The sequence below is a fragment of the Monodon monoceros genome, unplaced genomic scaffold, assembly GCF_005190385.1.
Source record: "Monodon monoceros isolate NGI ecotype Baffin Bay Population unplaced genomic scaffold, NGI_Narwhal_1 Super_Scaffold_7, whole genome shotgun sequence".
NCBI classification, from domain to species: Eukaryota; Metazoa; Chordata; class Mammalia; order Artiodactyla; family Monodontidae; genus Monodon; species Monodon monoceros.
The window spans coordinates 42446466-42461298 of NW_021703784.1; the positions used below are offsets into that span (position 1 = coordinate 42446466).

Sequence of the window (14833 nt, forward strand, 5' to 3'; positions counted from 1 at the left end):
TCTAAGCCTATTTTTTTAGTCAGATTTCTACCCTACTTGGTATGTAAAAACATTTTATTTTATACTCTAAAGAAGCAAATCAATATCATTATTCCTCATGGTTTCACTGTAATTAAGGTACAGAGCATATATTACATCTGGTTCTCAGTTTGTCTGCCTGGGACACAGACACTTTATTGTCTCTTCTCACTTCACTCTCTTTATCACCAATTCAGATCTAATAGTCTGTTAATTGCAAGCACCAGTACGTTAGAAGTTGTTTCTTGACAGATCCCAAATTTGGAGCTCTTCTGTTTTAGGCTATCATGTCCAGGATCATTTCCCCAAATTTATGGTGACAATTGATAGTATTTTACTCATATAATGAGCCAAATATGATAACTTTGCTGTACGAAAACGCTTCAATAAAGCTTATGTGCTGCGCCTTTTTTGAGAGTAGGCAATTAGAATGCATTCTCTAACGCTGCAGTTACTTAAAAATGATGCAACTAACTGAAGTCTAGGAAAATCAGCCATTTGTAATAATGGCATTCAAGAAGGTAATGGATTTTCAAGGGAAAGAGGGAGGAAATGATGCTTCTAAATGACTTTACCTAATAGGTTGCCATATGATACTTATATTCTTTATATCACAGCAATTTGTTAGGAAGCCACAGCACCAGCAAAGATGATGTTAGAGAACTGGGTTATTTGTCCCACTCTGTGTCATATAAAATATAGTGCTTTCTTTCTGGCAGAAGATAATTGGAGAAAAATATCAAGCACTGAATTCAAGACTTTTTATTGGACGTCCTCGGTGGAAACTTCTGTTTAATGAAATAGCAAAATATAACAGAGGGTAAGTACTATTCCTCAAAACATTTATGTGGCTAATGATCAAATTAAAATATTCCCAAGTCATCACATTAAGTTTTTAAAGGTTACTTAGTAATGGGTTTACAAATTACAGAGTCACTTAAAACACTCAATTATCACTACCAAAGGAGGAGGCAAGGCAGGAACCACCTCAAGCATCTGTAATGCCAAATACTTAAAATTTGGCTTAAAAATAGTCTATTTATGAACTAGACTCTCCTACCTACTTTTAAATTTACCTAGATCCATATTATAAAGGGTGTTCATTCCAATAGCATAAATCAGGTAATCATTGGGAAAGTTTTTTTTAAATCACATTAGCAAGCGAGGGAGGGCTATATGTCTGTGATCTGAAGCGATACAGCTGAAGGAAAGCATTCATTTTGGGCACAGACTAGGGAGCCTGTTTGTCTTCTGTAAAATTATCATAGTGCAGGGCAATGGTCTATAAGAATTTTAAAAGCATTTTGAAAACCATATACCTACTCACACATTTTAAAGTTGGCATCAAAAAAGTTTCATCATAAGTTTAAATAGTTCCAAAGGCTATAATTTCTAACATACTGCAGATACTGACATTTTAAAATTAATGTAACTCTTTTAAACATATCTACTGGAATCTAAATATCATAGTTTCTTGATACCAACCTTGTATGTTTGTATGTTTTGTAGCTTTCACTATCAGTTAGAAATTTTACATCACTCTTTTGTCTAGTTGAACTTGTATTTCTATCCTGCAGAATTTTATTAAAATTCAATATAATTTTACACTTAAACTAACCATACTTTTGTTGCTAAACTAAACACACCTGCAATAAGAATGTATATAAATAGAAGATTTAATTTTTAAAATTTCCTGTGACTCTAAGGCACCAGTGATCATCGTTTTCTTCTAGATTGAATTATGCTACAATTATTAGCATATATTTGATTAATTCATAATTTTAAGAATACATTTTGATAAATATAAAAAGCGTATTTGATTGTAAATGAATGAGACAGCTTATTAGATGGAGAGTTTTTTTAAAGCCCCGATTTATAAATTTATGGATGAATATGATCTACTGAAATAATCATGGATTCATCATGGCGTTTGGCTTCATCTTCAGAGATTTTGTTTTAGGAATCATGGTGTGAAGCCCCAGAAGCAAAATCTAAAAAGGAATACAGTGACCCATGTAATTCAGATTACAACCATGTTTGAAAGCACTCCTAGATTTCCTTCCTTGATGAAGTAATTTGGGTTAAAGAGGAAAGCATTATTTGGAAAGCAGAGGTCCTTTGTAATATTCAGGGCGCTAGTTAAAGGTGAACTATAGAATAAAAAAAAAAGTCAACCCAGTTTTTGTTATATTTCTTTCCCTTCTTTCTCCCAAATCATCCACCTTAGATGTGATCATCTTGTCATACTCACCTGGGTCTTGCTATGCACCACAGACTCCTTCCTCCCTAATGACATTTAACTGACTCCTGACAAACGTTCTTTTATTAGTTTTCATAGTATAGTGCTGAAAACTTTGATAGTTTGTTTCTTTGTTTTGCTTGTTTGTTTTTGCTCAATTCTGAAACCAAACCCCCAAACAGTAGAGAAATTTGCAAGAAATTACATTGGGATTTTTGGTTTCTTTGGTTAGTTCTCAAGAGTTCTCATTTGTTATACTGTTCATATTGAGAGGGATTTTGTATATTTATTTGGTTGTTTGTTCATTTTTTTTAAACAGCAAAGCTTATTTAAGAAGAGCAAGTGTGCACCATCTACGGTTGACATTTTGTACACTTTCATTTTATGTATTTGCTCTGGGCAGGCACATCAAATGCATTATTTTTTGAAGGATTTTTATGTAGCGTAGCTAGGAAAAGAATGGATCAACGTCTTAAGGTTTGTTAACTGGAAAAAGGCACTATTTAAATAGAAGACTTCATTTTAGATGTAAAATTTTGGTTAACTTCATGTACATACATTGCTGAGAGCATATAAAGAGATAAAAATAGAGAAGAGAGGCATATTAATTTGCACACATGTATGAGAGTGGTCTCTTCCTTCTATGTCTTTTAAAAAATTATTTATTATACCTGAGATCCAGTTTCCTGTTATTTATAGTAAAAATACATATCATACCTTAACTTAGTTGAATGTATGCATCATGGAAAGGGAGAAAGAAAGAACTTTACATGGCCTTTGGAGTAGGGAAAACTCTTCTGAGATATATCTATATTTTACTGCCACATGGTGTTTTAAAAACAAAACAGATTAAGGATACCTAGGTTTGGTCTCTTACATTTGCTCCTGTGTCCCTGGGTCAAGTCACTCGACCCTCTGTATCTGTAATACAAGGAGTGAATAATCCCTAAGGCGTGAATAAGCTTTCATTATATGAGATCACACACTTTAAAAATGAATGGAAAAACGAGTATCGGTATAATAGGAAAATATTCACCAATATGTTGAACATTTCTGGAACTAGTTCCCAACATCTTCCCCCAAACAACATTCTCTGCTAGCATCTAAGTCTATCTCTACCCATCTCTACAGAGTTTTTGTAGATAAATCTCTAGATGATTGTTGGATTGCAGCAACCTAATGAAAATTAGTGCAAATTAATTACAAATGTTAATTAAAAGTTGTAGGATTTCATTGTTAGTGAAAGTGACATTGGGGAACTCCTCAAATTACACAAACAAAGATCTCCTAGAGTTAAACTAGTTAATAATAATGGAATAACAAAATGTAAAAAAGAAAATGATCATATACGGTGCTTTAAAACTAATGATATTATTATGAAGAATTTAAGATAAGCCTTTAGGAAATTTGCAAAATTTGAAAATCTAACTCTATATTTGCCCTATGAAAGCCAAAAAAGAAAATAATGGTATCTTATTGTCATAATGCAGTGTTGACAGAGACTGTATACAGACAGCCAAAATGTCTCATTCCCTTTTCATCTTAATGAAAACTGCACTATGGCTTTTTTTATTTTTGGTGGTATAAATTCAGTAGTTCAGTTTTATTCATTTTAAGTAATCCATTGTGTCTAGCTCTGGTTTTGATAGTAACCTAAATTTTATTAAGTGTAAGAATTTATTTTCATACTTTTTTATTATTTTCTTTCTTCTGCTCACTTTGGGTTTAATTAGCTCTTCTTTTACTAGTTACTTAAGGTGGAACCATAGGTCACTGATTTTAGATCTTTGTTCTTTCATAATAAAAGTGTTTAATACTATAAATTTTCCTCTAAACACCACTTTAGCTACATACCACAAATTTTGATATGTTTTATTTTCATTTTTATATAGGTCAAAATAATTTTACAATTACCATGTGAATTCTTTTTTGGTTATGTAGAAGTATGTTGTTTAATTTCCAAATATAGGGGTATTTGTTCTTGATTTCTGGTTCAGATGGGTTTTAAGAAAACGTACTCCTTGTTATTTCAATCCTTTAAAATTTATTGAGACCTGTTTTACTGCCCAGAATATGGTCTGTCTTGGTGAATGTTCCATGGGCACTAAAAATGAATTTGTATTCCATTGGTTTGGGGTAGAATACCCTATAAATATCAATCAGTTCCAGTTGGTTGATAGTGGTATTTAAGTCTTCAGTACACTTACTGATTTTCTGTCTACTTGTTCTGTCAATTTCCAAAAGAAGAGTGTTGAAGTCATTAACTATAATTCTAGATTTGTCTGTCTTTACAGTTCTATCAGTTTTTGATACATGTATTTTGAAGTTTTTTAGTTCTAGGGTTTAGTTGTAGTGATTAAACTATTTACATCTTACTATTATACTGCATTCATTACAAAATAAATTACATTTTATCATTACATAGATTAAAAATATTCTTCGTTTTTCCAGCTTTGTTGAAAAATAACTGACATATAATATTGTATCCAGTATAACAATTTGATATGTATATGTTGCAAAATGACTACCATAATAAAGTTAGTTAACATATCTATCACCTCAAATAATTACAAATTTTGTGTTTGTGTGATAAGAACTTTTAAGATCTACTGTCTTCCCAACTTTCAAATATACAATAAGTATTGTTAACTATAGTCACCATGCTGTCCATTACATCCTAGAACTTATTCCTCTTGTAACTATAAGGTTGTAACCCTTTGTCAGTCTTCAGTCATCCCCTACCTTCCCCATCTGCCTCTGGCACCCTCCAATCTGCTCTGTGTTTCTGTGAGTTTGGGATTTTTAGATTCCACAAATGTGTGAGATCATACAGCATTTGTCTTCCTTTGTCTGATTTATTGTGCTAATCATGATGCCCTCAAGGTTCATTCATGTTGTTGCAAATAACAGGATTTTCTTCTTTTTTATGGCTGAGTAATATTTCAGTGTGTGTGTGTGTATCACATCACATCGCATTTTCTTTGTCCATTCATCCATCTATGGACACCAAGGTTGTTTCCATGTCTTGACTATTCTAGATAATGTGCAATAAACATAGGGGTGCAGGTAACACTTCAAGAGAGTGATTTCATTTCCTATGGTTATATACACAGTAGAGGGATTGCTGTATCATATGATAGTTTAATTTTTTGAGATACCTCCATACTATTTCCCATACTGGTTATACCAATTTACATTCCCACCAGTAGTGTACAAGGGTTTCCTTTTCTCCGCAACCTTGCCAACATTTAAAATGTAAAAATGAATTGAATAGACATTGTAAAAATGTCTATTCAGTTGTTCTGCCTATTTTTTAACTGTGTTGTTTGTTTTTGTTTTTCTTTTGATATTGAGTTTTATGAGCTGTTTATATATTTTGAATATTAACCCCTTATCAGTCATATCATTTGCAATTATTTTCTCCCATTCAATAGGTTATCTTTTCATTTTGTGGATGGTATCCTTTGCTGTACAAAAGCTTTTCACTTTAATTAGGTCCTGTTTATTTTTACTTTTGTTTCCTTTGCCTTAGGATATAGATCCTAAAGCATATTGCTATGATTTACGTCAAAGAACGCTCTGCCTATTTTTCCTTCCAGGAGTTTTATGGTTTCTGGTCTTATATTTAGGTCTTTATTCTAATTTGAGATTCTTTTTTGTATGTGGTGTGAGAAAAGCCTCTAATTTCATTCTTTTTACATGTAACTGTACAGTTTTCCCAGCACCACAAACCAAATTCAACAGTACACTAAAAGGAACATACACCATCATCAAGTGGTATTTATCCAAGGCATTGCAAGGATGGTTCAATATCGTTATTTATTTTTTTATAATGTAGTGATACACTACATTAACAGATTGAAGAATAAAAATTATATGATCATCTCAATAGATGCAGAAAAAGCTTTTGACAAAATTCAGCATCCATTTATGATAAAAGCTCTCCAAAAAGTGGGTATAGATGGAACATACCTCAACATAATAAAGGCCCTGTATAATAAGCCCACAGCTAATATCTTACTCAATGGTGAAAAGCTGAAAGAGTTTCCTCTTATTGGATTATTATTATTATTATTTTGCTAGTGAGTTATATGAATTTCTTATATATTTTACATATTAACCCCTTATCAGATATGTAGTTTGCAAATATGTTCTCCCATTCCCTAGCTTGCCTTTTCATTTTGTTGATCATTTCTTTTGCTATGCAGAAACTTCTTAATTTGATGTAGTCCCACTTATTTATTTTTGCTTTTGTTGCTTGTATTTTTGGTGTCAGTTTCATGAAATTATTGCCAAGACCACTGTCAAAGAGTTTTTTCCTCTGTGTTTTCTTCTAAGATTTGATGGTTTAAGGTCTTATATTCAAGTCTTTATTTCCTTTAGAGTTAATTTTTGGGAGTAGAGTGAGATAGGGTGCAGTTCCATTCTTTTGTATGTGAATATCCAGTTTTCCCAACATCATGAATTGGAGAGAGTATCTTTTCCTCATTGAGTTATCTTGGCTCCTATGGATTGAGTTACAGTCCAACAGTTTACTATTGCTTTCTACTTATCTCATTTGTTCTTTCCTTTTTTCTTTCTTTCTTTACTTTCTTTTCAATTAGTGTTATTTTATGATTCCATCTTTTTCTCCTAAAGTGACATATTAGCCATACCTTTCTGTTTGACTTTAGTTATTTCTTTAAGGAATTGTTTCCCAAGTTGCAATCCTTGGACTAGCATCACCTGGCAACTTGTTGGAAAACCAGATTCTTGGAGCCATATCCAAGATCTGCTGAATCAGGGGATCTAGGAATAGGGCCTTGCTATCTGTGGTCTGTGAAGTGCCTTAGGTGATGCTGATGAAGCTGAAATTGGAGAAGCATTGCTCTAGGTTTATGGTGTACACCATTAGCTTATCACAGTGTACTTCAAATAATATTATACTACCTCATGTACTTCCATTCACCCTGCATCTCTTTGACTGTTGTTCTTGTTCATCTTTCTTCTACATATACTATAAACTCCATAATGTATTGTTATTACTTTTGTTTTAAATATCAATTATATTTTAAAGAGATTAAAAATTAGACAAAATATACAGTGTATTTATTTACAGATTCACCATTTTGGTGTCCTTCACAGCTTTGGGAAGATTCGCATTTCTATCTGATTTCATTCTCCTTCCCGACGAATTCCCTTTATATACCTTATAGTGCTAGTTTGCTGGTAATGAATTCCCTCACCTTTTGTTAGAAAAGTTTACATTCTATCTTCAATTTTGAAAGTTATTTTTGTTTGGTATAGAATTTGCTTGATATAGAATAGTTGCTTTTTTTTTTTTTTGTCTTTCAGCACTTTGAAGATTTCACTTCATTGCCTTCAGACATAAATAGTTTGTGACAAGAAGTCTATCCTTCATCTATTTATCATTTGTAGTGTGTCTCTGCCCCCACCCTCTGTCAGCTGCTTTTGTGTTATTCTCTTTGTAACTGGTTTTAAGAGTTTTATTATAACTTGCCTTATGTTGTTATGTGTGTGTGTGTGTGTGTGTGTGTGCGTGCGTGCATATTCTCCTTGGAGTTCATTAGATCGTTGAATCTGTTTGTTTTCATCAAATTTGTAAAAATTTTGGTAATTATTTCTTCAAATATTTTTTTCTCTTTCCCTCTGTCTTCTTTTATGTCGAGACTATAATTACATATATGAAAGACTGGTTGGTATTGTCCCACAGGACCTTGAGGCTCTTTTCACTTTTCTGCCCAATTTTTGTTCTCTGTGTGCTTCCATTTGGATATATTCTACTGCTATATCTTCAAGTTTACTTATCTTTTCTTCTTCAGTGCCTATTCTTCTGTTAACCCATCAGTATATTTATCATTTTAAATATTGCATTTAATCTCTAGCATTTCCACTTAGGCCTTTATAAAATCTTTTTTCCTTTCTCATCATGTCGATATTTTTCTTTGAACATATGAAACATGTTTCTCATCACTGTTTCAGTGACCTTATCTAATAATTCCATCATTTCTGTCATTCTCATCCTGTTTCTATTGACTTGTCTTTCTTCCTGTATTAGTTTGCTAGGACTTCCATAATAAAATCCCACAGGCTTGATGGATTAAACAATAGAAGTTTATATTCTCACTATTCTGAAGGCTAGAAGTCTAAGATTAAGATGCTAGCAGGGTGATTTCTTCTGAGACCTCTCCTTGGCTTTCAGATGACTACCCTCTTCACATGGTCAGTCTTTTATCTGTGCATGTGCACCTCTAGTGTCTCTTTAATTTCCTCCTCTTAAAAAGACACTAGTCAGATTGCAATAGGGTCCACCCTAACAACATCGCTCTATCTTAATTACATCTTTAAAGGCCCTATATCCAAATACAGCCACATTCTGGGATACTGAGAGTTAGAGTTTCAACCTATGAATTTGGGAAAGGGGACAAAATTTAACCCATAACACTTCTAGTTATAGTTCATAATTTCTTGCTATACATATTCCTGATAATTTTTTATTAAATGCTATACACTTTGAAGTTTAGACATCAAACTCCAAATTTTTATTTATTCTTTTCAATATCGTTGGAATTGTTTTTGGCATACAGTTTTGTTACTTGGGTTCAGTTTGATCTTTCTTCTTTTTTAATTTATTTATTTTATTATTTATTTTGGCTGCATCGTGTCTTTGTTGCTGCATGCGGGCTTTCTCTAGTTGTGGCGAGTGGGGGCTACTCTTCGTTGCGGTGTGCAGGCTTCTTGTTGCAGTGGCTTCTCTTGTTGTGGAGCACGGGCTCTAGGCACACGGGCTTCAGTAGTTGTGGCATGCGGGCTCAGTAGTTGTGGCTTGCGGGCTCTAGAGCGCAGGCTTAGTAGTTGTGGTGCACGGGCTTAGTTGCTCTGCAGCATGTGGGATCTTCCCAGACCAAGGCTCAAACCCATGTCCCCTGCATTGGCAGGTGGATTCTTAACCACTGCACTACCAGGGAAGTCTGTCAGTTTGATCTTTTCAAGGCTTGCTTTTATTAAGCTTTGTTAGTATAAGTCCAGAGCAGCATCCAATCTGGGCTAATTTTACCAACATCCTCCCTACCCTTTGCAAACAAGGTAATAACTTTAGTACACTATCCATTGCCAATGTATTATATTTAGAGCTTTCCATTTGGGCTTGTGGGAATATGAATTGTTGACAGCCTTGCGTAAACTCAGAGTTGTTTGACTCCTTGGTAGTTCTCTACCCAGTTTCACATGGCTTCCTCTCACATATGAGGAGATTAGTACTGAGCCAAAGACTTGAGGATACTCCTCTGCAGATCTCCAGAGCTTCTTTCTTTTGATATCAAGTTCTAGCTGCTTTGGCCTTCGTGAACTCCATTCTTTTTCTCTTTAACTCAGTAAGACCACCAGTCTCTGCATGAGTTTCCCTCTTCTGTGCTACAGCTTCTAAATTGCCTTCAGGTCACAAGAAGAGATAGCTGTCGGGCTCACCTTGTTTTTTCTTTTTTTCTCAGGGATGACAGTTCAGTGCTGCCTGTTGTCCAGTATCTGAAAATAATTGTTTCATATGTTATCTGTTTTGTCCTATTTTTTTAATTCAAGAGGGTAAATCTAGCCCCTATTTCTCCATCATGGCTGCAAGTAGAAGTTTATTTTGTAGTTCTTTGTTTCAGTTTTCAAGGTGAAAAGTTTTAATAAAACTTTTTTCAGTATTAATTATAAATTTTGGTACCCATTTAAATGGATTCACTGTCTTTTTTTCAGCAACAGTTATTCTCAGATAATGAATACATACTGGATTTGTCCAAGATATGATAAGAATTGTCAATCATTTTGATATCATAGGAAGAATTCAATGCAAATCAACAAACTTTACAGGAAATCAATATGAAATAGTAATAATTTTGTGGGATTTATTTATTCTATTTGTTAGGGATATGTATAATTTCTCTACCAAAATTTTATGTTAGCAAATATAGCAAATAATAAAACCTGCTTGGTATTTGTTACAATTATTGTGGCACATAAATAAAAAAGAAAATGTATCCAGATTAGTATGCTTTTTGTTATAATGTAGATATAAATTAGTCACTGAAAATTAGCCTTTCAAATTGGTAATAGCTTTCCTTTCTTTACACTTATTCACCACTTCCCATGAAAATCCATGGGATCTTTAGGGGGAAAAAATGTCTGTAAAACATTTAGCATGAGAAGAACTGATATGGTCCAGGGTGGATAGAAATCTATTCATACGTCAAATGTGGAGCAGTTGACAGCTATCAGTTGCAGCTCTTGACTTCGTTTCTGCCCTCATCAATGACATGCAGACTGCTCACTCTGTCTCATAAACAAATATGTGCTCATAGTTATATTCTTTGAATGATCTTGATCTCTGGCATGAAAAGCATGAGGTAAATAAAATATCTTCCCGGTGGTCACTTATATTTGGTAATAATTGGAAAATTATTTGTATGCAAAGCAGCAAGAAATTAACTTTGTTAACACCTTAAACATGCTACTAAAAGATACTTCTTGTCATGTCCTGCCAAATTTTCCACCTGATTTTCCATTTTCTCCCTTTGTCTTTCCAGGAAAACAGTTGGTGTTTTTTGCTGTGGACCTAATTCAATTTCTAAGACTCTTCATAAACTGAGTAATCAAAACAATTCATATGGGACAAGATTTGAATACAATAAAGAATCTTTCAGCTGAAAACCTTTGAGATGAACAAGGACTCTAAAGAAGGAATGAGTGCAATTTCTAAGACTTTGAAATGCAGCTGGATCAAACAACTGTGTCATGCCAAAGAGTAGCAAGGTTTTCTTATTTATGATTATTTAAAATGGAAATGCAGAGAATGTGGCAAGATGACAGGTCACATTACATGTTTAATCTGGAAACCAAAGAGGCCCTGAAGAATATTTGATGTGATTATTCACTTTTCACTGCTCAAATTAAAAGAAAACTATTAGATGCACACTGTTGATTTTTATGGCAGATTCAAAAACTCCCTAGTAAGGTGTTGCTCACTGAGAGGCTGATAGCTTTGGTCCTCTTTAAATTGTTTTTGGTTGAACAAATGCAAGATTGAACAAAATTAAAAATTCATTGAAACTCAGATTACATTTTCTACGTGAGTATAAACAGAGAAGCTATGATTTAGAAAAGCTCCAGGTAAATATACTAGAAGTCTGAAAATATAGCACAGGACGCCATTGATACGGGTACTTTGTGTCAGTATCTAATCTTGCTTACTACTGATGCTAATACCTCTACTTAATATCCGTAGACTTTATGTTCAATGAGCCTTTTGCAGATGTTGATATAATACCTATTTTTATATTCTTCTTTCTTCTTTGTTCCTTAGTCTAGGGAAATCTGCCCTCCCTTGGCACATGTTAGACGCAATGATTTAATCAGTCCTTTCTATCCCCAATTTATTTAATCTATTACTATTGCATTTTACTGAGGAAAATATCATTACTATAAATTATAAAGGGACATATAGACTAATAACTTTTTTCCTTTTTCAGCATTTTGGCCTCTATTATTTTTATTTACTTTTTTTCCCAATGCAGTTTATCATAGCCTCTTAAGGGGCTTTGTTTAGTTTGCACTTTGAAGACCAAAGGGTGTTATGTCTGCCAAGGTCACTGAGATATAATTTCTCTCTCTTTTCTCACACATTGGTTTATGCTGGAGACATTGAAAGTGTAATCACAACCCTGAATGGGAAACCTATATTTTACTCTTTATACAGGAGGGAATACTTTATTTGCTTATTGAAATTTAAGTGCAGAATCAAGAATATTATTGTTGCACTGTCTGGTATTCTGGGTCCTGATAAAGAATTACTGAGTTTAAAGTCACTGTTAGGACTGTGCTGTGTGATCCTATCAGTTTATGCTCCCCGGCCATTATATTCTCGGCTCAGAGAATATAATTCACTACCTTAAAAATTAAGGCATTTTTACAATTTAGTGATTTTCTTTTGCAGCCATCTATCAATTGCTACCAAATATAGCACATTGCTGAAATCAGCAGTGTGGCTTGTCGTGCCTTTGTTAAAATTTTGCATGGTATAACATAACATGATAGATGCTACTGTCATTTTTTAGCTCTGATTCACCAGTAGCAATCAAGCATGTTAAACCATCTACCATTAAATGCCCATGAACATATTACTTACAGCTATTTCTTCCTCTCCTTGGAACTCTTTCATCTCCTTCTCCGGAAGGAAAGTGAGTCAGAAAAAGATATGGGAAATGTGCAATGTTCCTGCAGATTTAGCTCTGAAGGCATATTTAATAACCAGTACATCTTGGCAACACTTTCTAAAATAAAAATAATTTTCATAAAAACACATAACAGGAAAAACTGGTGAAAAGAAACTTGAGTTAGTACAGGCTTGATATGCAACACTCTTTACTAATTATAATTTATTTATGTGATTATATTAATACACCTTATTTTAGTAAAACTGGTGGAAAACTTTTCAAGAAGAATGATCTTTCCAAGTAGGTCTGCTATACTAGATGAGCTTCTTTGCCTATTTTAAATTCTAACGGATGTTCCAACGTTGAGTGTTAAACATAGGTAATTTTTGCTTCTGTAAGTAGGAATGAAACTAAGACTTCGTCATGCATGTACAAGAGAGCTTTGTTTTGTTTTGAGGGATTCTTTCTCTGGGGCTAATTCTTGTCGGACCAATCTTAAAACAGTAATTTTAATGGCAATAAATGTTAAAATTGAAAAGGTATCCTTGAAATCTCTATAAGCTGACTTTACATTTGCAACAAATAAAGCAGGCAGAGTTTCTTCACAAGATGACACAAGTTTAAGAAACATAATTTATTTGAGTGTGCACTAGCATGAGTGGCCTTAAGGATCTCAGTTCTGGGGCTGTCAGTGACACTGGCTAGTGGTGGAACTGTGGCGATTGCTCCTCACTCTGGGATGAAGACTTCTCATTTGGACTAGGTCAGTAGTTAGCAGTCTTTTTAGTAATGTATATTTTTGAGAACCTGATTAAAATGAATACTATGACACACCTACAAAGTATTACATATAATTTGGGGGGGCCCACAATCTCCAAAAGCAAGGATTCAGAAACTCTGAACAAATAATCATCATTATAGGTGTTTTGTTTTTTTTTATCCTATGCCTTCCTGTTCTCTGATGTTTTGGATGAAACTATCCTTTTTTATAGGATTATACTAAGACATGAACTATATGGACAAAGGAAAGGAAATTCTCTTTATATGCCCCAAAACAAAGAATCCAATGGAATCTTCCATGCAGTTTTTAATCTTTTTTGGATCTCCTGTTTTATGTAAGGGAATGCTGTGGTTTTTACATATCAATAATAATACTAAACTCAGATTCACATACACACACACCCCAGACATACACTTAGGGTTTGTTTTCCGGAGTTGTTGGTTTTTTTTTTTTTACTTTTTTTTTGTTTTTTTAAATTCAAGTTAAAAGTAAAATGACTGATAGTATTTTTTATTTAGTGACTTTAAATGCCAGTAGGGTGATTGTGATAGTGCAAGCACTTAAAACAAAAAAATAAAAGCAGTGGGGCTTCCCTGGTGGCGCAGTGGTTGAGAGTCCGCCTGCCGATGCAGGGGACACGGGTTCGTGCCCCGGTCCGGGAAGATCCCACATGCCGCGGAGCAGCTGGGCCCGTGAGCCATGGCCTCTGAGCCTGCGCGTCCGGAGCCTGTGCTCCACAACGGGAGGGGCCACAACAGTGAGAGGCCCGCGTACAGCAAAAATAAATAAATAAATAAATATATAAAAGCAATGTAGACAAAGCATAGGCTGAATTGACTTAATCCATATGTCCATGTTATTGTAACCCCCCAAATCAGTGTTTACTTGGAGCATTCACAGCAGGTAATGGATTTAAATTATAAGTCATTGTTAAAGAGGCTTGCTAGAAGTAAGCGGGCCATGGTTGTCATCAATAGATAATGTTGGTGCTAAAGAATGTTCATTATATTAAGGAGAAAAAATTTTAAGTAAAAAAAAATTTGTTTCTTTTTTCCTTAAGGATGGTAAACTCAGCTGAACAGTGATTTTCCTAAACAAACCGTGAGACACATTTTAAAGTGCTACTCATGATAAACAGATTCTTTTTCTTGTGCTGTCCAGGATACTTTTATATCTGGTTATATTATAGAAACATAAAATGCTGAAGTTAGGAGTACTCTTATTTTGCAGTTGAGGAATCTGAGACCCAAATGGAGATGGAAGCTTGCTTCCTGTCATCCACTGAGTTTGTCACAGTGTGGAAACTGGAGTCCAGCTTTTCTAATCTCTGCTACTGAAAAGGACTTTCCCCCTCCCTGTGACATAAACATCTATAAGTCACAGCTGTTAGTTTGAACCTCCTATAAACTCTATTTAGTGCTACGTGGAAAATAAAGTATGAGTGTTAATTTCAGATTCAGATACAGAAAATAAGTCTTTTTCCCTATATATCTTCTGATTATAATTTGTTAGTCTTATATGTTTTGCATATTAGAACCTATTTCTAGATAATCACTTTTAAAATATGACAATTGTGATAAAGGGATTATATTCTCCAGAAGT

General features: G+C 33.9%; 1 protein-coding gene across 1 annotated transcript in view; it reads left to right on the forward strand.

The window, feature by feature from the left end:
• Window positions 1–11349, forward strand: part of NOX4 (NADPH oxidase 4) — a 145243-nt gene extending 133894 nt beyond the window's left edge. The window contains exons 17-18 of the mRNA XM_029209577.1: window positions 738–838; window positions 10825–11349. Of these exons, the coding sequence (XP_029065410.1) occupies window positions 738–838; window positions 10825–10945 (222 nt within the window). The 3' untranslated portion in view covers window positions 10946–11349. The remainder of the gene's footprint in view (window positions 1–737; window positions 839–10824) is intronic.
• The last annotated feature ends 3484 nt before the right edge of the window (window positions 11350–14833 follow it).